Consider the following 21,749-nt stretch of genomic DNA (forward strand, 5'->3'; position numbering starts at 1 on the left):
AATAAATCTACACAGGCTTATTTTTTAAAATTATTAATGTCTAATTTCATGTACCGAAAAAAAAAACTATAATAATTCTAACAGCAAAGAATTCTCATTTTATTTTTTTATTCTCATATGCGTATATTAAATACATAATTCAAATATAAAAAAAAAATCAAGTTAATTAAAATTCATTTCATTGTGCTTAATTGACATATGAAATCTTTCCTATAATTGGGTATGAACAAATTAATTCCGCAAGATTTATTCCAAATTGTAAAGTTTTGATATGGTTAACATCTGGAGGACGTAATTTTAATCACAATTGGTTTATATGGCATAGTGGTTGAAAGACTAAATTCATAGCAAGTGATCTTGAGTTTGAATCTCATGGTAGACACATTTATCTTTTTTTTTTTTAATAAATTAGATAGTGAAAAAGTTCCCTCCAAAATTGCAATGCAAATTATGGTTAACCTAGTTGCATATTACAACCATTATTATATATAAGAAGGATTATAATTTATTTCCTAGTATCATGATAAAATAACAAAATACTACATTCGACCCTAATTATAAGACCCCGTTGAGAAAATTGCGGAGATTAAGAAAGTGAGTTTTGACATTAAATTTGTTGACAATTGATATTATTTTTACAATTTTATCCTTTAAGAAAGAGAATGAGTTATTGTTTTTCTGAAGTATTTATTATAGATTGTAGAAAAATATGCACTTTAATTAGGGGTATGTTGGTAAAGAGATAATTAATGCCTTTGAAAATATGAAAGTGGTCTTATAAAAAGGGACAATGAAAAATGTAAAGAAAGTCTTATATTTAGGGACGGAGGTAGTAGTTCACACCAATGTCCTGACTCATAAATTCTTTTCGTTAAGAGCAATATCCTAATGTCTTGGGCGAATCCGAAATCATCACAAATTCGTCAACTCATAAAAAACATTAAACAATGAGAGATAATTGATTAGATATTATGAATTAAATTGCATCACATGATCCTCTACAAATTACATGGTTCAAATAGATCAAGGGAAGTTCATCTAATAACCTAATCTATGAAATTTACCTACTAACAATAACTTACATCACAAAAGAATTTTGAGAGTTATACATAAAAAAATTGATGAATAGAAGTCCTCAATATTGTCGCCAATTATGAAAATATTCAAGTTGGGACCTCTAATGTTCTCCTTAAAATGTTCAACTTTTAATCTGTTATGGAGATCTCCTTTTATAAGCGTGTCAAAACGTTCGTGCCACGATCAAATTAAATTGCACCACGAAATTCAAATTTATCTATGTGGCAAGGCTTGCTCAACAGGAACGATCATGCCACGATTCATACAATTGCACCACGATTTTGACAGAAAACTTCCTCTTCATGGAAGCTAAGAATCGGGTCATGATGGTGATGGATCATGGTGCAAGTTTTTCAAAAATTTCACTTGTTTTGTGTTTTTGCTTCAAACTCTAAACTGTGTAATTATGTCTAAAAACTTAATAAAATACTCTAAAATTGTTAATAAAAACTTAATATGACTAGATGATTATAAATTGGAACTACGGCCGCCACCACTATAAAAAAACACGCATTTTAGTCACGGTTAAAATCGTGGTTAAAAGTGAAATTGACTGTGACTAATAAATAAAGTTTACCACGAAAATTTTGAAGGTGGCGTATTGGGATGTTGTAAAATTTAGCCATGGCCAAATGTGTTTTTTGTCACAGCTATTCATCAAATAGCCTTGGTCCTAAATAGTGCTAGGCTAGGAGAAAACACATTTAGCTACGGTTATAACTGTGGCTAAACAACATATTAAAGATTGCCACCCTTTTAACCATGGCAAATTTTTTTTTTTTTGAAAGCTGCTTTTCTTTTATGCTTTTTTTTTTGTCTTTATTTTCTTACGCTATTCAAAATTAACAAATAGATAAATTAACATTAAATTTATCTAAGATGCTAAGCTAAATTTATCCAAACCCCTCATATGCCAAGAGATGGGTGATACCTGAGATACTAAGCTAAATTTAAGTAGGGTGCTATGCTAAAATGACAAGTAATTCTACACCCTATACAAATAGATAAGTAATTAACTTAGATCATACAACTTTGAAGCACAAAAATCCAATGTCTAAAGCTCGTTACCATACTCCCTTCGACCTTATTTATAAGCAAAAGTCAATAAAAAATTTTGGCCTTAAATATAAGTAAAATTCACCAAAACAAACTTTATTTAATACTATTTTATCAAAATTACCCTCATTAAGTATTCTACTTTTTAAGAGGATCGTAGAATCTCAATGCAAAATTAATATATTATAAGAACATTTTAGTAATTGTGATAGAACTTTTATATAAAATCAAGATAAAAAAAAACTTCTTAATAAGTGTGTAAATTGGAATATTTACTTATAAAAAAATGCCGGAATAGTATGTCATAGCTTTGTACCATACGATATGATTAGGACCCTTAAACCATAATATAGCACCTAGGCAAACACTTCAAATATCATTAACATCACAAATTTAAAATTTCACATTAAGTAGCTATTAAGCTACTAGGAGAAAATGTTAAAAAAATTATAAGACATAATAAAAATCTAATTCGTATATTTGTGTGAATATTTTTTTTTTTTTTTGTGTGTGAATATTATTATTCACCCAAAACACAGAAACGACAAACCATAAACAAACAAAAAACGCACAAAGCCAACCATCCAACCTTATGCACACCGACACAGTGAATAAACAACCTAACTGCAACCTTTTTATAAAGTGCTATGAAACAAATCATACTGTCACCATATGTTCTATGTACCTCAAACTCAAAGTGTTAGCTTGATAGATCGCACAATCGCCTGATATCTAGTCAACTTTCTTACAATTATCTTAACAATGATCATCTATTCTAATTTTTAACATTATAATAAACTTTCTATTGACATTATTTAGTGATGATTAAGTTTAAGAGACATACATTTTTTATCAGTTAAACTAATTCATTGTTGATCTTCTTAAATTTTTTTCTTTGATCCAAATTAAAACTTCAAAGGCTTTTCTTTGTGTTCGTATTTAGAGTTTCTTATATATCGACTTATATATATTGATTGATGTGATCTAAAATTGTATTTTTATAAAGTGATTCAACTTATAAACCATTTTTTTTAGAAAACTTATAAACCAATTTGTAGAAATGAACTAGACTCATTCAAATTTTAAAATAATATAAAAAATACATTCAAAATCTCTCATAAATTTGTTGGACTTTATGCTATTTGATGATTAACACTCTAACTTTTGAGTTAAAAAATCTAGTTCTAATTTTAAGAGTTTTTGGAGTCAAGTCAACCAGATTTGAATGACTTAAATTTTTAACACGTGCTATATAATCCACATTACATTTTAGTATAATACTACATCCAATTCTCCACTAACTTCTAACTTTTACAAGAAGTACCTCAAGCATCAAATAATCATGCAAAATAGATACCATAAAGTTGAAAAGTTAAACTAAGCACCTAAAAAGTAAAAAGATAAGTACTAGGTGTATATTATCCATCAACCTTGATCAGTCACAAGATAGGATCGTGACTCTCTCAATTGTCCCATGAACAGCCACACTTTGAATGGTAATGAAGTGATGAACAGTGAAAACCCATGTTTGATGAAAATTGACTCAATAAATAAAGATATGAACAAATCATGTGTCCTTCAAAAAAGTAAGACCCCACCACACAAGCATACAAACTCATCACGCAATCTAAAAGCCATTCAACTTAGCATTTGCCAAACTAAGGGTCCCATTTCACATGGGAATAGGATAAGAATTAGAGAAAGATTCAAAAAAAGACAAACTCTTTAATCTATCAAACAGTTTAGTTTAGTTTTACCCACAATAGTGCCATACATGATGGTGTAACCAAATCTTATAAAATATTATTTATATTACAACAAAAGTCTTACATAATATGGAATAACAAACTAAACTAAGCAAAACAAAACCATGGATCCGGATTCTATGCGGTCATTGACTGCATAACTGCGTGCAGTCATTGATCAAGGTAGGACAGTTAAGAAGCTGTGATTGAACAACTGCATGCAATCGGTGACCGTACCGAATCCAAATCGCAAAACCATAGAGGTCTCCATTTATTATTATTGTTGGAACACAAGCTTTTATTATTATAATCCCATATCATACACCTAAAATAAGAAGCATAAAAATAAAATCTAGTTTTCCTAACCTAGAGAATTACATGTGAAGAAAATTTCAGTAACACCTTTTTGGCCTAAAGGGAAACTTCACATGAATGATATGGGTGGCCAAACCTTTGAAAAAGAAAATAAAAAGACTTGTTCATGATAAAGTATGCAGATGATTCCAGTTGTCAAATTCACTGGTACCATATTGAAATATCTTGCTGTTTTTGAATAGGATCAATGCTTACTCCAAGGACATGCATATCCTCCTTAAAATCAAAGGATGTTAAATCACACTGAGGGGACCCAAACATTAAATGGAAATTATTATTGTTGTTGTTGTGATGGTGATTGTGATTGTGATTGTTCTCAAAGGGAGAATTCAAAGCTTTGAACCGGTCAAATTGAGTTTCATCTCTTGCAAACATGTTGTGATGATGGTTATTATTTGACATGTTGGTTTCTTCAAACAAGTTTCCATCCATCACCATTCCCTGACCGCGGAAGAAATTCTGAGGTTGCTGCTGCTGAATCCTGATAGGTTGCAGTATGTTCTGATTTAACACCGGAGCTATGTGATTACCGGAACTTAAATTATTCCTGCTATCTTGATGAACATCTGTATCATACACTGTCATAAGGTCACCAATATTTTTCTCAACATCTTCTGAAACTCCGAGTCCAGTTAGATCAATGGATGGTGGAACAACCATATTAATCGACTGAGTAGCAGGTTTCGGTTGAACAAAGGACTGAGGGAATAGTAATGGTTTTACCTCATCAGCATGAAAACTTTGACTACCATAATCTGATGAAGTGCCTCTATATGGACAATTTAATTGATGATTGTCTCGAGAAGTTCTGTCTTGAAAACCAATACGAACTTCGCTATAAGGACACATAGAGTATTCGCAAGTAAAAACTTTCTGATCCATCATTATGTTAAATTCACCAGAGATCTTCCTCTTCCGCATGAAATCCATGTTTGTTACAGCCTGTCCATTCACTGCAAAAGAAGGCTGCTGAATTGGCAGTCTTACGCCTGTCATTCTCTCCATCATCCCGATGTTGGATGCATGAAGAAGAGTCTCAGGTTTCCGTTCCTCCACATCAAAATTTGGCCCATCGTCTCCCCCATAAACATCGTACTCGCTGCCGTCATTGGTAGCATAAGATCCGTTTCCTCCAATTGATGTGAATGGGGGGATATAATCAGGATAAAGCTCTCGCGCTATCGCCTCCTCTTGATTGACAATTGCAAGCCAGGTTGCACTTTCCTTAGCCGTCATTTTATCTTGAAGGCATTTGGACTGCCTCACAAGCTTGCGAATTTTTGCAATGTCAGGAGATATGTGCTTGATAACAGCAGTCAGAACTCCAACCTTCCACGCCTTCTTCAAGTCATGAGGTTTCTTGTAAGGCGGACGACCTTGATCTTTCGGTAAACCGATTTGGGGCCACCACTCTTCATCACCTGTTGGCCACCATGGAGGAGGAACACCCTTCTCCAATGGAAACCGCCTCTGAGGGGGATCACAGTGTTGCATCAGTGCTGATAAGAGAGAACCCAAGGTTGTGTCCTGCAGCTCTTGCAAGGTGTGAGGGGTTGGACCGATCGGATTGCCTCCATCGTTCTTCCCCGGAATCGCATTATCTGCTTGGTACTTGGATATGGCAGCAGGACCATTGCGATCAAACCTTACCTTATCCTTCCACCATTCACGGAGATTATCCGATGCCCCAGTTACTGGCTTTCCTTTCTCGGGAATTATCCCGTAAACAAATCCTTGAGCCTTACAAACCTCCATCATTTTCAGCATGTACTTCAAGATTCCATCTTGAGCCCTCGACATCTTTTTCCTCCTTGCCTGTTCTTGAGATTGCCTCTGCTTGGCAGCATCAAGTCCGTCTTTGGGCTTGACTTGCTCCTTTAATCGCTTGAGACGCATTTTATCCTTCCACATCCTCCTCTCGAGTTCTTCAACATCAATTTCTTCATCACTGAAATCTTCATCAACAATCGCCTCAGGTTCAGTTTGCCGGGCGGTAATATTCTCCTCAACTATGGGAGCCGAAAACACATCCAGATCACCAGATAGAGCAATCTCATCAAACATCATCATCATTTTCCGGGGGAAAAATAAGCCCCAAAGATAGCTTAAATATCAAGAGAGAAAAAAAAACTATGTATTCAACCTACAAACTTCACTATTCACAACGTCAAATCAACAAATTCTGTAATTCTGATGACATTTATAAACCTGCACACAGCAATAAAACAGAAAAATTATTTATCAAAAAAAAAAGAGAGAGAAATTTACAAGTACAAAAATCAAATTCTTTCCAAACAATAAAGAATTTTTAGATCAGAAAACATACACTAATAGTATCTTGAGGACATACTCTTCAGCAAAAACTCAAATTTTAGAAATTAGAAATTTTTTCCTTCACATCCAACAAAGCTAAGAACATTAATACAAAACTAGAAAGATCTCAAATTCACCATAATATATATATATATATATATATATATATATATATATATATATATATATATATATATATATATATATATATATATATATATATATATATATATATATATATATATATAAGAGATCAGGGTAATCCTGATATCATAGACCAAACTCACTCACGAATAAAAATATCAAAGTACAAGCAAGCAGAACATAACCTCAGTGATCATAAAATTATTCATCTTTTTAAGGAAAAAAACAAAAAACAAAGAAACATAAAAATAAACTAAACTGATGAGAATAATTACCAACCAAATAACCAGAACAAGGTATAAACAAAAACAAAACAACATAAACAAATAAAAACTGAAACTTCAACAGATCAATATAGTAATGAAAATGAAAAAGAAAAAAAAACACTTAACATAAACAACAACCAAACAAACTCACGAAGATAAACAGTCAAAAGGGTAAGCAAAAAAATGAAAAAGATAGAATCTTACCAAATGATTGAGAACTGAGTCTTGTTCTATATTGTAAGAACAGCAGCACAAGTCAAATGAAGAAGAAGAAGGAACATAGAAGAAAATGGAAACGAAGAGAGAGAGAGAGAGAGAGAGAGAGAGAGAGAGAGAGAGAAGGGACTTTAGAGTTTGAACATTATCCCGATTTTATTGCATTAAGAAAGTGGGGGAAGTCCTAGGTGAATGTGAAGGTGGTGGGTTATTGGTGGGGTAAACCCAATTTTGAGGAGAGAAAAAGCAAGTTGCAGATATTTTATCATTTTTGGTGGAATTCTACAATATATTTATACACCTTTTTATTATCAATAAAATATTAGTATTAGAAATTATCCTTTTATGATAAATATTTAATTTGTCTAAATTTAGTTACTTATTTATAGTATAAGTTATAATTTTTTATTTTTTTGAAGGAAAAGTTATAATTATTTATTTTGTTCAATAAAAAATTGGTAATTTAATAAATAAATCAACGGTCACAACTCTAGTAAATATTTTCTAAAAAAAAGCGCATCGAATTTTCAAATTTTATTAATTTACTATTAATTATTTTTTTCCTTTTTTTATATTTTCTAAAAAAAAGTGCGGAGAATTTTCAAATTTTATTATTTTGCTATTATTTATTTATTTTTTCTTTCTTTTAAAAGAGTGTAACATTTTATAATTGATAAGAATGTAAAAATAAATAGTTATGTAAAGATATTTTTCTAGACAATCTTATCTTCTAAAATTTTATTGAATATAGACATCATTTGATAAAAAATTGTAGATAATAGATTAAATTTATATTACTTAATAAAATTAAAGGTTTAATTAAAATTTTAATAGTAAATAAAAAATTACGAGAAAATTTTAAGTGAAAGCGCACCTAACCTAACACATCATTCTTAAAAACAACCAATAAAACAATTATAAATAATAAATTAATAACAAATCATCCATTTTTTAAATAAATAAAAAAATCCATTCTTTTTTTTATCGTCTTACATCTTCATATTAAAGCCAATCTTTATTTTGTTAAAAAGAAATCCATAAAATTATAAAATAGAGGGGGGGTAAAATTCTGAATTTTAAAATAGGGGGTAAAATTCCGATTTATTCAAAATAGGGGTAAAACTGCATTTATGCCAAATAAATTATATTATTATTATTATTTTTAAATAAATTATATTATTATTTTGGGTCAAGTAATCTAATATATGAAATTTCACCATTTTCAAGGTGAAAAAATTTAAGTGTTTAGTGTGAAAGTAAAGAAGAAGATAGAAAATCATAACATAATATAATATAACTGACTTTTTGATGTTTTTTAATTCATATTTTTGTGTAACTGAATTAGCTAAGTGTTATCCACTTGACAATTGGCTAACACTTCTAAGATAAGGCTTAAACTAATCTAATAGGATTAGGACTAACTAATCCTTTTTATCTATTTTATTACAAGAGTCTATGCTATATACTTACACACACCCCTTAAACTCATTGGGAGTCTGTCACGATGAGTTTGGATCTCATGGTGAGAAATTTGTCAGTTGAAACATGTTTTGTAAGTACATCAGCAATTTGAGTTGTGCTTGGTATGTGAACAACTGATAGTTGGTTAGCTGTCACTTTTTCCCCGAAAAAGAAAACATCTATTTCCATATGCTTGGTTCTTGAATGCAGAACAGGATTGTGAGCTAGTAGGACCGCAGATTGATTATCACAGTAGATAGTGGGGGTGGTGAAAGGCACTGTTAGCTCTTTTAGGAGTGTCTGAACCCATAAGACATAAGCAGTGGCCTGTGCAATGCTTCTGTATTCAGCTTCAGTGCTGGATCTAGCCACAACTTGTTGTTTTCTTGACCACCAAGACACCAGATTAGGTCCAAAAAATAAAGCAGCTCCAGAAGTTGACCTTCTATCATCTGGGTCAGATACCCAGTCAGCATCACAGTAGGCTTTAAGTGAGAGGGGATGATGAATTTTAGTAGGAATTAGCTTGAGTCGCAGGTGAGAGGTGCCTTTGAGGTATCTGAGTATTCTCTTGACTACAACCCAATGTGCTTCTAGAGGAGCAGACATGAATTAGCAAACTTTGTTCACAGCAAAATAAATTTTTGGTCTAGTTATGGTGGCATATTGTAGAGAGCCAACAACTAACCTATATAATGTAGCATCAACAACATTATCAGAACCAACTTTGGATAGTTTACAGCTGGACATCATAGGAGTTGTGATAGGATTGTAATCAGACATATTAGTTTTTGTCAGTAGATCATTGATATACTTGGATTGAGTGAGTAAGAGAGAGCCATCTGCAAGATGCTTAACCTCAATTCCTAAAAAGTAGTCAAGATCTCCAAGTTGTTTTAAACTAAAAATAGAGTTAAGTTGATTGGCCAGATGCTGAACCAGAGATGTAGAACTTCCTGTGATGATAATATCATCAACATATACTAAAAGATACACCATTTGACTATTTTTGGAGTAAATAAACAGAGAAGGGTCTCATTTGCTGGCCTTAAATTCTAACTGCAAAAGAGTAGTGGTAAGTTTATCAAATCATTGTCTTGGGGCTTGTTTAAAGCCATAAAGTGCCTTATTAAACTTGCAAACCAGGCTGGAGTCAGTACTCTCAAAACCTTGAGGTTGAGTCATGTATACTTCTTTCATCCAAAGACCCATTAAGAAAAGCATTATTAATATCCAATTGTTTTAGAGACCATTTGTAAGAGATGGCTAGAGACAATATAAGCCTTATGGTGACAGGTTTAATGACAGGAGAAAATGTCTCATTGAAGTCAAAACCCTGTAATTAATGGAACCCTTTAGCTATAAGTCTAGCTTTAAGTTTATTAATAGAGCCATCTGGATTTTCCTTTGTTCTAAAAACCCACTTGGATCCTATTGCTTTTCTGATAGGAGGCAGTGGAACAAGTGTCCAGGTCTGGTTCTTTTGCAAAACTTCAAACTCTTTTTTCATTGCATTATACCAGTTAGGATCTTTCAAGGTTTGTTTGACTGTCTTAGGTTCAGTAGTAGTTAATAAAAGGGTGTGATTTTGTTTTGGTAAGGTGATGCCAGATTTGGCTCTTGTCTGCATAACATGATTGTTGGTAGGTTTTGTCAAAGATGATTGGCCATTTTTTTTAGTTTTGTTGGTGGTATTGGGTGGGTCAGTGGTGGGGGATACAATATTGTTTGATGAAGAAGTAGAGTTAGGCAGAGAGGATGGTATATCAGTAGAGTTTGATGTGTTAGTAGTAAGAATATCATGTGGCTGATGATTATCATTTATGATTGGTGTACTGATGAGGTTTTGATTTCCTATAGGTAGTCAAGATATGGGGACATCCTGTATGAGTTCAATGATGGAACAAGGGTTATTTAAAGTAGGAAATAGAGTGATATAGGGGAACCTTGATTCATTAAAAAGGACATCCTTAGAGATAAAGACACGACCAGTAGGAGAAAGGCATTTATACCCTTTATGGGTGTTGGAATAACCCATAAAAATACACTCATGAGATCGAAAGTCAAATTTATAAGAGTTATAGGGCCTTAACAAAGGAAAACATGCGCAACTAAAGGGTTTTAAAGAATGATAATTAGGATTTTTATGAAACAATACAGTATACGAAATTTTAAAATTCAAAGAGGCAGAAGGTAACCTATTAATAAGATGAACAACAGTTAAAAAGGCATGATCCCAATATGTGATAGGTAGACTGGCTTAACTTAATAGAGTGAGACCAAGATCAACAATATGTCTATGTTTTCTCTCCACAACTCCATTTTGGTGGTGTGTGTGTGTGTGAGGGCGTATCAATCGATGAATAATGCCTAAATCTGCTAGATACTTGGTAAAAGGCCTGAATTCACCCCCCCCCCCCCCCCCCCCCATCTTTGTGTTGTTATTTGACTTATTTGCACTTAATGTGTTGCCTTCAAGGTGTTTGTTAAATGTCCTAAGTGGTGTTATTTGAATTTTTGTTATCTCAATTGATTGGAAATTTTATGATGGTGTTTTGTGGATTTGAATGAGGTTTAATCTAGCAACTTGAAAATTTACTCGGTGCAGAGTTGAGATCAATTGTTGGTTCTAAAGTAATTTGGTGGAAAAATTATCTAACCATCGCTTGTGAAAAGAACAAATATTCTACTCTGTTAGGCTATAGTAGTTTCAATTCAGTTTCTAAAGTTATTATATAAAAGTTATTATATTTTTGAAGCTCCCTCTCACTCGAACCCGTTGAATTTTGTATATGCTGAGTTCTTGAAGATAACGCGTACCTTCTCTTTCATTTCTCAGGGATCCCTACTTAGAGTGTGTCAATTCAGACCATCAAAGTTTGTTGGCTTAGCTATGAGCAAGGTCAGTCATTAAAGTTTTCAGTTTATTCCTATGTATAATATTTCTCCTTACCAATATAAAATAATGCATCAGTTGTTATAGTAACAACAATATAAGTACTAATAACTAAATGTTATTTATGTCTTTACTTGAGTGTTTACTAGTGTACCAAGAACAAGGAAAGTGATTTCCTTGTCCCAATCCATTGGTGTTTTTATCTTCATGGGGTGGCAGACATTGTCTCATATGCTATGCAACAATGGTTTAATTTCAAGTCTTTAATGTAAAGAATATACTTGAATATGCTAGAATTTTTCAAATTGTAAGTAGCATGTGTTGTAGGTGGCATTAGCATGCCTCTTTTTCAAATTGAATATACTCAGATTGTAATTATTGGGATTATGGTAACCGTTGATTCTCGATTGTGTTTGTTATTGTGTAGTTTCTAAAAAGACTCATAATTTTTGTCTATAACAGGAGATTATATAACTTGGTCTGATTGGTTGAGAGAGATCAATGGTTGCTATGGCCGGGCAGAAAGTAATGCACTATTGTCATATGGTCACAAACTAGAGTAACTAACAAATGTTTCTGATATGACCAGGGGACCATAATAGTTTCTATGTAAAGCTGGTGAGTTTAGAGTTTTAAGTTAAAAGGAAAACAGTCATAGCCTGCAATGTTTTTATTTCATGTGTCTTTGCGCATGTAAGAACTAAGAAAGTGAGAAGAGTACATACATGAACGCCTATGAATGAATTTATATGTTATGAGAGGTTTCTCTTATTCTCTTAATCGAATTGGATTTTATGATAACATTGAAATTATGATGGCTTTATTTGTTTGCCAATATCATTATTTTTATTGGTGAAAGAAATGAAATTTTACAATGGTTAGCATTAAAGGAGCTCTTGATTCCTTGTCTTACATATAAAAATGTGTACAAAGGTATAATGTGATTACTTATATAATAGGTTAGTTTTACATAATTTATTTAAGTGCAAATATTTTGAACATATTTCTATGATATGTGTGTATTCTGAATGTGTAAATTTTGCCCATTAAGTATGTAAGAATGATACTAGAATGCTTCAGGTATGCTATATATAGTTTTGTTTTAGACAATTCATGCCACTGTTGTCATGTTATGTTTAGATGGCCCTAATTATTGTGTTCTGGCCTTGCTGTAGTGGGATTTGGCAGGAATGTAGTAGATGCCACTCTATATGAATTATAAATGCATAATTTAGCATAATGAACTAGAGAATAATGTATATGGTACTTGAAGTTTCTTTTGGTATGTTCTTCATGTGTATATTCTTACTTGGTGATGCTACATGCTAGGTTTCAAGTTTGCAATTAATGGATAACTCATGAGACAACTGGTTCAATGTTGACTTGGACACTTTATCTTCCAAGTAAGCTAATAGTGTAAACCATAATTAGTAGAATAGAAGAGACTTTAGTCAAAAGTAGGAATGAAAATTTCTAATATAAGTTATTATTTTAATTGGTTTGCCTTAGTTTGCCTTGGTTTGAAATATTGTATGACATTTGGTATTTTGGATGATGTTGAATTTTAATGACATTTGATTATATTATGTAATTGTATTTTGGTTGAATGTTGAATTGTAATGCTATTTTAGTTTTTTTTTAATTACAAAATAGGATTTAAAATATATATATAAAAAAAAGCAGGTTTTTGAAAAGAAAAAAAAAATAAAGTTAAGATTTCACATCTGGTGGACTTTGTCAGATGTAAAAGGTCCAATTTAATTTTAAAAAAATAATATTTGATTTTCGCCTTGGTCAGAGGTAAAAAGTGTTTTTTTACATCTGACTACGCCAGATGTAAAACGTATATACTTACTAAGTCTCGTGCGCCTACATCTGACATTTTTCAGATGTAAAAAGTGATTTTTGCCAGATGTAAAAAAGCTTTTTTCTACTAGTGGATGAACAACAGTTAAAAAGGCATGATCCCAATATGTGATAGGTAGACTGGCTTAACTTAATAGAGTGAGACCAAGATCAACAATATGTCTATGTTTTCTCTCCACAACTCCATTTTGGTGGTGTGTGTGTGTGTGAGGGCGTATCAATCGATGAATAATGCCTAAATCTGCTAGATACTTGGTAAAAGGCCTGAATTCACCCCCCCCCCCCCCCCCCTCCCCTCCCCAGTCAGATTGAAAAGATTTTAGGGGGTGACCTAATTGGAGTTCAGCCATGGCCTTAAATTGCTTGAAAATAGTAAAAGCTTCAGATTTTGATTTGAGCAAATAAATCCAAGTAAATTTGGAATAAGCATCAACGAAACTAATATAGTAGTTAAAACCAAGAGAGGAAGTGGAGGGTGCAGGGCCCCATAAATCACTAAAGACAAGTTCTAAAGGATTATTATAAACAGTTTGGGAAGAGGAGGAATGTAATTTGCGGGCTTTGCCCATGCAACAAGCAGTACACAACAAAGAAACATCATGTTCATTATTAGGAAAAGAGATATTACACATTTTAAGTGCTAATTTGAAAGTTTGACCATTTGGGTGACCAAGTCTCAAATGCCACATGTATTGGGAATTTAAAGATAAGCTATTACTAGAAACAGTAGAACTAGGAAAAACACTACACACTGTGGGCTTGTGAGCAGAATGTAGAGAAGTAGAATTATCAGGGCCAATGGAGATATTGGAGAATCAGTACAAGCTATCAGTACCAACATCTCCTTTTAGCAAGACTTCTTTAATGTCCTATGATTTTACAAGACATTGATTAGGATGAAATTCAAAGAAAACTTTATTGTCCTTTGCAAATTGACTGACACTAATGAGATTTTTTATGATGGATGGGACATGTAATAGATTATGCAGGGTTAATAGCATATGAGTGTGATTAGGAGTAGTAAAAGTACTAGAACCAATAGATAGAATAGGCAAAGATTGACTATTACTCATATAAATCTGATCTGCAGAGGCAAATGGGGAGGGTTGTTGAATGTTTGTCGGTTCAGCAGTCACATGAAATGAGGCCCCAGAATCAGGATACCATGTATTTGCAGGATTGAAGGCGGAAGAGTTGGCCATCATTGCAGAAGGTGCTCCAAAAGGTAATGTGGGTCTGAATTGTGGAGCAGAAACCGGCCACATGTTGAAATTAGGAAAGCCAAAACCATAGTTTTTATCAAAACCTGGTGGAAAATTTTGGCCTGAATAAGGGCCATAAGCTTCTTGAAAGTAACCAGGTGGTGGAGCTTGTAGATAACCTTGAGATTGTGGTGGGTTTGGGGGCTGAAAATTCTTATCATGTCTATGCCAACAATCAAGTGCAGTATGATTGGGTTTTGAGCAAATTTGGCATTGGGAATTAGGGTTATTGTTGTTAGGCCTAGCTCCACCATTTCTTCCACCCCCGACCCCTGTTATTTCTTCCTCCTCTACCACGAGAACCTCCAAAATTAGGTTTGTAATGAGGATCCGGACCAGTAGAATTATTGACAGAGGGTTGAACCATAGATGGATCTTGAACAGGTGCCTCAGAGGTGGGATTTTGGGCTATATTGATAGATGCAGCATCTTCAAGAGTTTTCTTTTTGCCTTTGTCCAAACGAGCTTCATGAGCAAGAAGAAGAGCTTCGACTTCATTCATTTCAATTGTGTCGAATCTGTTTTCTATGACAGAGATTACTGAATTGAAATCTGGAGGTAAACCCTCCAAGATTACATCAAGATGTTGATTTAAAGGGAGGGGATCACCAATTAAAACCAGATTATCAATTAAGAGTTGAATTCGAAGAAGATACTCTTTAACAGTACGATTTTCCAAGGTAGTAGAGCGCAATTCAACACGTAATTGTCGCGCTTTTGCACATAATTGTTTGTGAAAATAAGAGAGGATCTTACCCCAAAGCTCATATGTATGATGAGAATCAAGAAAACGCGTGAGGATTTCTGTAGAGAGCGTGGATTGCAACCACGATAGAAGCATCTGATCCCTTTGACGCCATTGACGATATGGAGAATTCAACGTCGCCGTAATACGATCGGTTTCCGTGAGAAACCTTGGAGGAATTTAAGGAGCGACGAGAAAGTCATCAAGATCGTGAGCGTTGATGTAGGGCTCAACTTGATGACGCCATAGGTGAAAATTTTTCTCTCCGAGTTTTTCTGTGACGCGAAGTGTGAAACTGAGATCTGTTTTGCGAACGATTTCAGGTTCGCGAAAAGGATTGCAGCGGCGGAGGGCGAAGAACGCCGGCATCAAATTGATTTTCCGGCGAAGTTGTGGAAGGTGTTGGCGATGTAGGAGACGACATGAATGGACCAGATCTAAACTGATACCATGTGAAAGTAAAGAAGAAGATAGAAAATCATAACAAAATGTAACTGACTTTTTGGTGTTTTTTATTTCATATTTTTGTGTAACTGATACAATATAGAGAAAGCCCTTTATATAGGCCTGAATTAGCTAAATGTTATCCACTTGACAGTTGGCTAACACTTCTAAGATAAGGCTTAAGCTAATCTAATAGGATTAGGACTAACTAATCCTTTTTATCTATTTTATTACAAGAGTCTATGCTATATACTTACATTTAGGATTCAAATACCGACTTAACTTTTATGTATAGATTTGTTCAACTTCTTTGATGTTAAAATGTTATTAGATTGGATGACTCATTTTTATGTGTAGATTTATTCAACTAATGAAAATTATTATTCCAGTAAAATTGAATTTAAGGGTATAAAATCTGATATATTATTAATTGATGAAGACAAATGAGATAATTTGGTGGCAATTACTTTAAAAAATATTGGTAGTAATTTTTTTTTATTAAACTTCATTTTATTATGCCTAAACTTTCTATAATATTTTTATTCTTTATTTGTTTTCTATAATATTTTTTCGTACTAAACTTTTTATAAGGATTGACTTATTTTTATAATAATTAACGTCATATTTCTATAAGGATTGATCTATTAAACTTACTGAAGTTGCTCACACTCCAACCTATTTGAATTGACTTATTTTAAGCTTATGTATGTGTTGGTGTTTTGATTGGCTACATTTTGCAAAAGCCAACCAGCCAGATGCTGGACTGAGGTGCTGTAGCATTATAGTACAGCATCCTGATGCTCTGTTTTTCGTGCAGAATTTTTATTTCAAATCTGAGTCAAGATTTGCTTCAATTATATATTCAGGCACGTGCATCTGGGCAAAACGAGCCTTGTTCAGCAAGTTTTATTGAAGTCGGCTGAAGGAATGTTATTTAAAACAAAAATATAATTATATTATATTTTTTGCGTTTTTTTTGTTTGGTAACACATGAATTATATTTCTGGAAATAATTTAGGGTTGGCCGCAATTCCTACAGCTGTATTTGTCTGAAGACCTAGCTTGCCCATCAAGACAATTGAAGACTATAAATATGTGAAGCCTCAAGCTATTCTACTCATGTATTCTAAACCGTGTTGTTTACAAAGTGTGAGTTTTTAAGGTTTAGAGTTTGTGTCTTTTGTCAGCCTTTCTTGTGTCAATTTGATGCTAGTTTAGGACTGTGTTTTGGTTGTTAATTGTAAGCTACTCCTAAGCTTTGAAGCACAGAGTTAGTGTGTGTGATTCACTCATAAGCTTTTAAGCAAGAGTGTGGTCTAGTTTCTAGGAGAGTGTCTCCATCTTGATTATTATTATTGACAGCAACATGGTACGTGTTGTTAGAGGGAATTTGGGACGGGGTCCCATTATCTAAGAGGTTCTTAGATAGGATTGCACAGGTAGTGTCTAGGCGATAAGTCAAGTACCTGGTGTTGGTCGAGGGCTTTGAACTAGAGCTATTATAGTGGATTCATTCCTGGATTGGTATCCCCCAGAGTAGGTGACGTTGCACTGAACTAGGTTAACAAAAGATCTGTGTTATTTATTATTCTGTCGTTTATTGTTTTATTTTATTCAGCGCCTGTCTTGCTGCAACATATGCTATAGAATCTTGTGCAGCATTGTGTTCACTGCGTGCCAGATTTCAATTGGTATCAGAGCAGGCACCCTTTCTGGTTATAGGGTGAGCTCCAGGGAGAATGTCTGGCAACATGGACAAAGAAGGAGGGCTTGTAAGCAGACCACCGCTTCTCGTTGGTGTCTCCAACTATGATTATTGGAAATCACGCATGAGTGCTTTCCTAAAATCTATGGATAGCAAAACTTGGAAAGCTGTTCTGAAAGGATGGGACCCCCCTGTGGTCATGGACAAAGATGGAAAGCCAACACTTGAACTAAAAGCTAAGGAGGACTGGTCTAAAGAAGAAGATGAGCTTGCTTTGGGAAACTCAAAAGCATTATATGCATTATACAATGGGGTAGACAAACACATCTTCAAACTGATCAAAAAATGCGTCTCAGCAAAGGAAGCTTGGAAGATTCTTGAAACTGTTCATGAAGGTACCCCTAAGGTAAAAATGTCTAAGTTACAGATTCTTACTACTCAGTTTGAAAATTTACGAATGAAGGATGAGGAAACGATTCAAGATTTTCATATGACTATTCTAGATTATGATAATCAATTTGATTCTTTGGGGGAGAAAATTCCCGAAGAAAAGTTAGTAAGGAAAATGCTCAGATCTCTTCGAAAGAAGTTTGATATGAAAGTCACAGCTATGGAAGAAGCCAAAGACATATCTCAGATGAAGCTGGATGAACTGGTTGGATCACTCCAAACTTATGAAAGTGCTGCAAATGAAAGAATTGAAAAGAAAAACAAAAGCATTGCTTTTTCATCCAAAAATGATGAAGAAGATCTGGAGGAGGATAAAGAATCTAATGAAAGTATCTCTGAAGCTATGGAGTTGCTGGGAAAACAGTTCAACAAAGTTCTAAAACAAATGGACAAAAGACCCAGACCAAATTCTAAGAATGATGCTCCAGGCACTATGCGCAGCATTGTGAATCAAGGAAAACCTAAGAGTGATGAAAAGTCAAGCTTAAACAAGAATATTCAATGTCATGAATGCGAGGGATATGGTCACATCAGACCTGAATGTCCAACATATCAGAAAAGAACGAAGAAAGGACTAACTGTCAGTTGGTCTGATGATGATGACTCAAAAGATGATACAGCATCTGTGACTGCCAAACATATCTTAGTCTTAACAGGTACTATTACATCTGATACAGAATCTTGTGATGGAGAGGTAACCTACGAAGAACTTGCTGATTCTTACAGAGAACTCTGCCTCAAGAGTGGAGAAATATGCAGAGTCATTGAGAAACAAAAGGTAACCATCAATCAATTGAAGGCAGAAAAATTTGAAAATATATCAAATATGGACGAGCTCCAGAAGAAGGTAAATTATCTATCTTCTGATCTTGATGAAGCTAAGGAAGTCATTGAAAAATTAAATGCTGACATTTGGCGTTTGAGAAAATTCTCTGACATGCTGTATAAAGATGATGATCATCTTGATAAACTTCATAAAGCTGATGGTCAACTAGAAGAAATCTTAGAGAAAAATGTTCTAAAGCCTAAACATATTGGGCTTAGTTATGAGAATGTCAACAAACACAAAGGTTACAGCTCAGATCTCACGTACATGCATCCAAAAGAAACTCATAAGCGAAAGATGCCTCAACAGATGCTACAGCATCATAAGCAGCATCCCTTGTCAAAGAACAAAAGAAAACATCACTCTTGGATATGTCACTATTGTGGTAGAAAAGGGCATATAAGACCTTTTTGTTACAAATTGTTTGGATACCCTAACAGGCATCATCAGCCTAAACCAGTTTCCACAACTGCCTCCACTCAACAAGAATGGAAACCTAAAGGTAAGAATGTGAAGACCAGTGATGGTACTCAACTTGAGAAGAAGATTACTGCTCTGGTTGCTCACACATCACTTTGAGCTTCATCAAGGGAAGACTGGTATTTCGATAGTGGTTGTTCAAGACACATGACCGGAATTGGAAAATTTCTTGTTGATTTAAAGTCTTACTCAACTAGTTTTGTAACTTGTGGTAATGATACTAAAGGAGAAATTGTTGGTATAGGGGAGCTCAACAGCAATAGCTTGCCTAAACTAAGCAATGTGTTGTTAGTAAAAGGATTGACTGCAAATTTAATAAGCATCAATCAATTATGCGACCAAGGGATGAAGGTAAACTTCACCAAGTCTGAATGTTTGGTTACAAATGATGAGGGTGAAATTTTGATGAGGGGCGTCAGATCAAAAGACAACTGCTACTTATGGGTTCCCCAAGAAGAGGCAAATGTGTCGACATGCTTAATCACGAAAGAAGATGAAATAAAATTGTGGCACCAAAAACTTGGTCATCTCAACCTAAGAAGCATGAAGAAAGCTATACCTGAAGAAGCCATTAAGGGCTTGCCAAATCTCAAGATCGAAGAAGGAAGCATTTGTGGTGAATGTCAAATTGGAAAACAAACCAAGAAGCCACATCCAAAGCTGCAGCATCTTACCACTACCAGAGTTCTTGAGCTTCTACACATGGATTTGATGGAACCTATGCAAACTGAAAGCTTAGGAGGAAAAAGGTATGCCTATGTTGTTGTAAATGATTTCTCTAGATATACCTGGATAAATTTTATTGGAAAGAAATCAGAGACCTTTGACGTATTCAAAGATCTATGTATTCTACTTCAAAGAGAGAAAAATAATGTTGTGTTAAGGATCAGAAGTGATCATGGAAAGGAGTTTGAAAACTCTAGATTCTCTGACTTTTGTGCCTCTGAAAGCATCATCCATGAATTTTCATCTCTCATTACACCACAACAAAATGGTGTAGTAGAAAGAAAGAATAGAATTATACAAGAGTCTGCAAGAGTAATGTTACATGCAAAGAAACTCTCTCATGGTTTTTGGGCAGAAGCTATGAACACTGCTTGTCATATTCATAATCGTGTCACCTTGAGATCTGGAACTACATCTACTCTATATGAATTGTGGAAAGGTAGAAAACCTACTGTTAAGTACTTTCATGTGTTTGGAAGTAAATGTTATATCTTGTCTGATAGAGAACCAAGAACTAAAATGGATCCTAAAAGTGATGAAGGCATATTCTTGGGATACTCAACAAATAGCAGAGCCTACAGAGTATATAACTACAGAACCAAAACCATGATGGAATCTATAAATGTAGTAATAGATGATATTTCAAGTGAAGTTGTGAAAGATGATACAGAAGATGCTACAGCATCTATCCCAGGTAGTATAGATTCTGAAACTATTGAGGAATTCAAGAATGATACAGAGATTACTACACCTGAACCAATCTTTGCTACTTCAAAGAAAGGGTCATCCATTCATACTCAAAAGAATCATCCTACAGATCTGATTATTGGTAATCCTAATCATGGAATTACTACTAGAAGGACACTTGACTTAGTTCCTAATGCTTGTTTTGTTTCTAAGTTTGAACCCAAAAATGTGATGGAAGCCCTCACTGATGAGTTTTGGATAAATGCTATGCAAGAAGAGCTAAATCAGTTCAAGAAGAATGAAGTTTGAGACTTAGTTCCTAGACCAGAAAATACTAATGTGATTGGTACCAAGTGGGTCTACAAGAACAAGTCTATGCTAGAGGGGTATTGTGATGCTGATTGGGCAGGTTGTGCAGATGATAGAAAAGGCACCTCAGGAGCTTGTTTCTTTTTAGGCAACAATCTTATATCTTGGTTCAGCAAGAAACGAAATTGCGTATCTTTATCTACAGCTGAATCAGAGTACATAGCTGCAGGTAGTAGCTGCTCCCGGCTATTATGGATGAAACAAATGTTGTTGGAGTACAATGTGGTACAAGATGCTATGGCATTGTACTGTGATAACCTTAGTGCAATCAATATTTCAAAGAATCCTATCCAACATAGTAGGACGAAGCATATTGATATTAGGCACCATTTTATCAGAGATCTAGTTGAAGAAGGTATTATGACTCTTGAGCATATTGCCACTAAAGAACAACTGGCTGACATTATTACTAAGGCTCTAGATGCGGTCCAATTTGAAAAATTGCGAGGCAAACTTGGGATTTGCCTATCTGAAGAGTTATAGCAATTATTGCAAGTGTGGCGTGCAATTTTCTCTTCAACTTATTTAGTAATGCACGTTGTTATGGGTAATGTTGAAACATCTGAAGATTTGGTAAGAATTGTGTGTTTGTTGATGATAAGGATGTTTCTTGTGGTGAGAAAGTATTTGTCATAGAAAG

General features: G+C 34.1%; 2 protein-coding genes and 1 long non-coding RNA gene across 4 annotated transcripts; 1 reads left to right on the forward strand and 2 right to left on the reverse strand.

The window, feature by feature from the left end:
* Positions 1–3,911: 3,911 nt before the first annotated feature.
* Positions 3,912–7,451, reverse strand: LOC123905759 (protein ETHYLENE INSENSITIVE 3-like). Its single transcript, XM_045955482.1, has 2 exons — positions 7,181–7,451; positions 3,912–6,461 (listed from the first exon to the last, which is right to left on the reverse strand). The coding sequence occupies exon 2, from the start codon at positions 6,324–6,326 to the stop codon at positions 4,395–4,397; it is 1,932 nt and encodes a 643-aa protein (XP_045811438.1). The 5' UTR covers positions 6,327–6,461; positions 7,181–7,451; the 3' UTR covers positions 3,912–4,394.
* A 1,814-nt stretch (positions 7,452–9,265) lies between these two features.
* On the reverse strand, positions 9,266–9,652 carry LOC123904119 (uncharacterized mitochondrial protein AtMg00810-like). The gene has a single exon (XM_045953810.1). The coding sequence runs from the start codon at positions 9,650–9,652 to the stop codon at positions 9,266–9,268; it is 387 nt and encodes a 128-aa protein (XP_045809766.1).
* Positions 9,653–11,139: 1,487 nt separating this feature from the next.
* Positions 11,140–13,156, forward strand: LOC123905761. Of its 2 annotated transcripts, none has more exons than XR_006808497.1 (3): positions 11,140–11,555; positions 12,012–12,167; positions 12,725–12,867. It is a non-coding gene; the product is annotated as an uncharacterized LOC123905761 (long non-coding RNA). The 2 variants fall into 2 exon arrangements; XR_006808496.1 differs by lacking the exon at positions 12,725–12,867 and adding an exon at positions 12,879–13,156 and having other exon boundaries at positions 11,141–11,555.
* The last annotated feature ends 8,593 nt before the right edge of the window (positions 13,157–21,749 follow it).

Source organism: Trifolium pratense, linkage group LG2, assembly GCF_020283565.1.
Source record: "Trifolium pratense cultivar HEN17-A07 linkage group LG2, ARS_RC_1.1, whole genome shotgun sequence".
Taxonomy (NCBI): domain Eukaryota; kingdom Viridiplantae; phylum Streptophyta; class Magnoliopsida; order Fabales; family Fabaceae; genus Trifolium; species Trifolium pratense.

Bases quoted from the DNA above. Each gene is read 5' to 3' on its own strand.
- LOC123905759 (XM_045955482.1), bottom strand. From the start codon at position 6,326: ATGATGATGATGTTTGATGAGATTGCTCTATCTGGTGATCTGGATGTG.
- LOC123904119 (XM_045953810.1), bottom strand. From the start codon at position 9,652: ATGGTGTATCTTTTAGTATATGTTGATGATATTATCATCACAGGAAGT.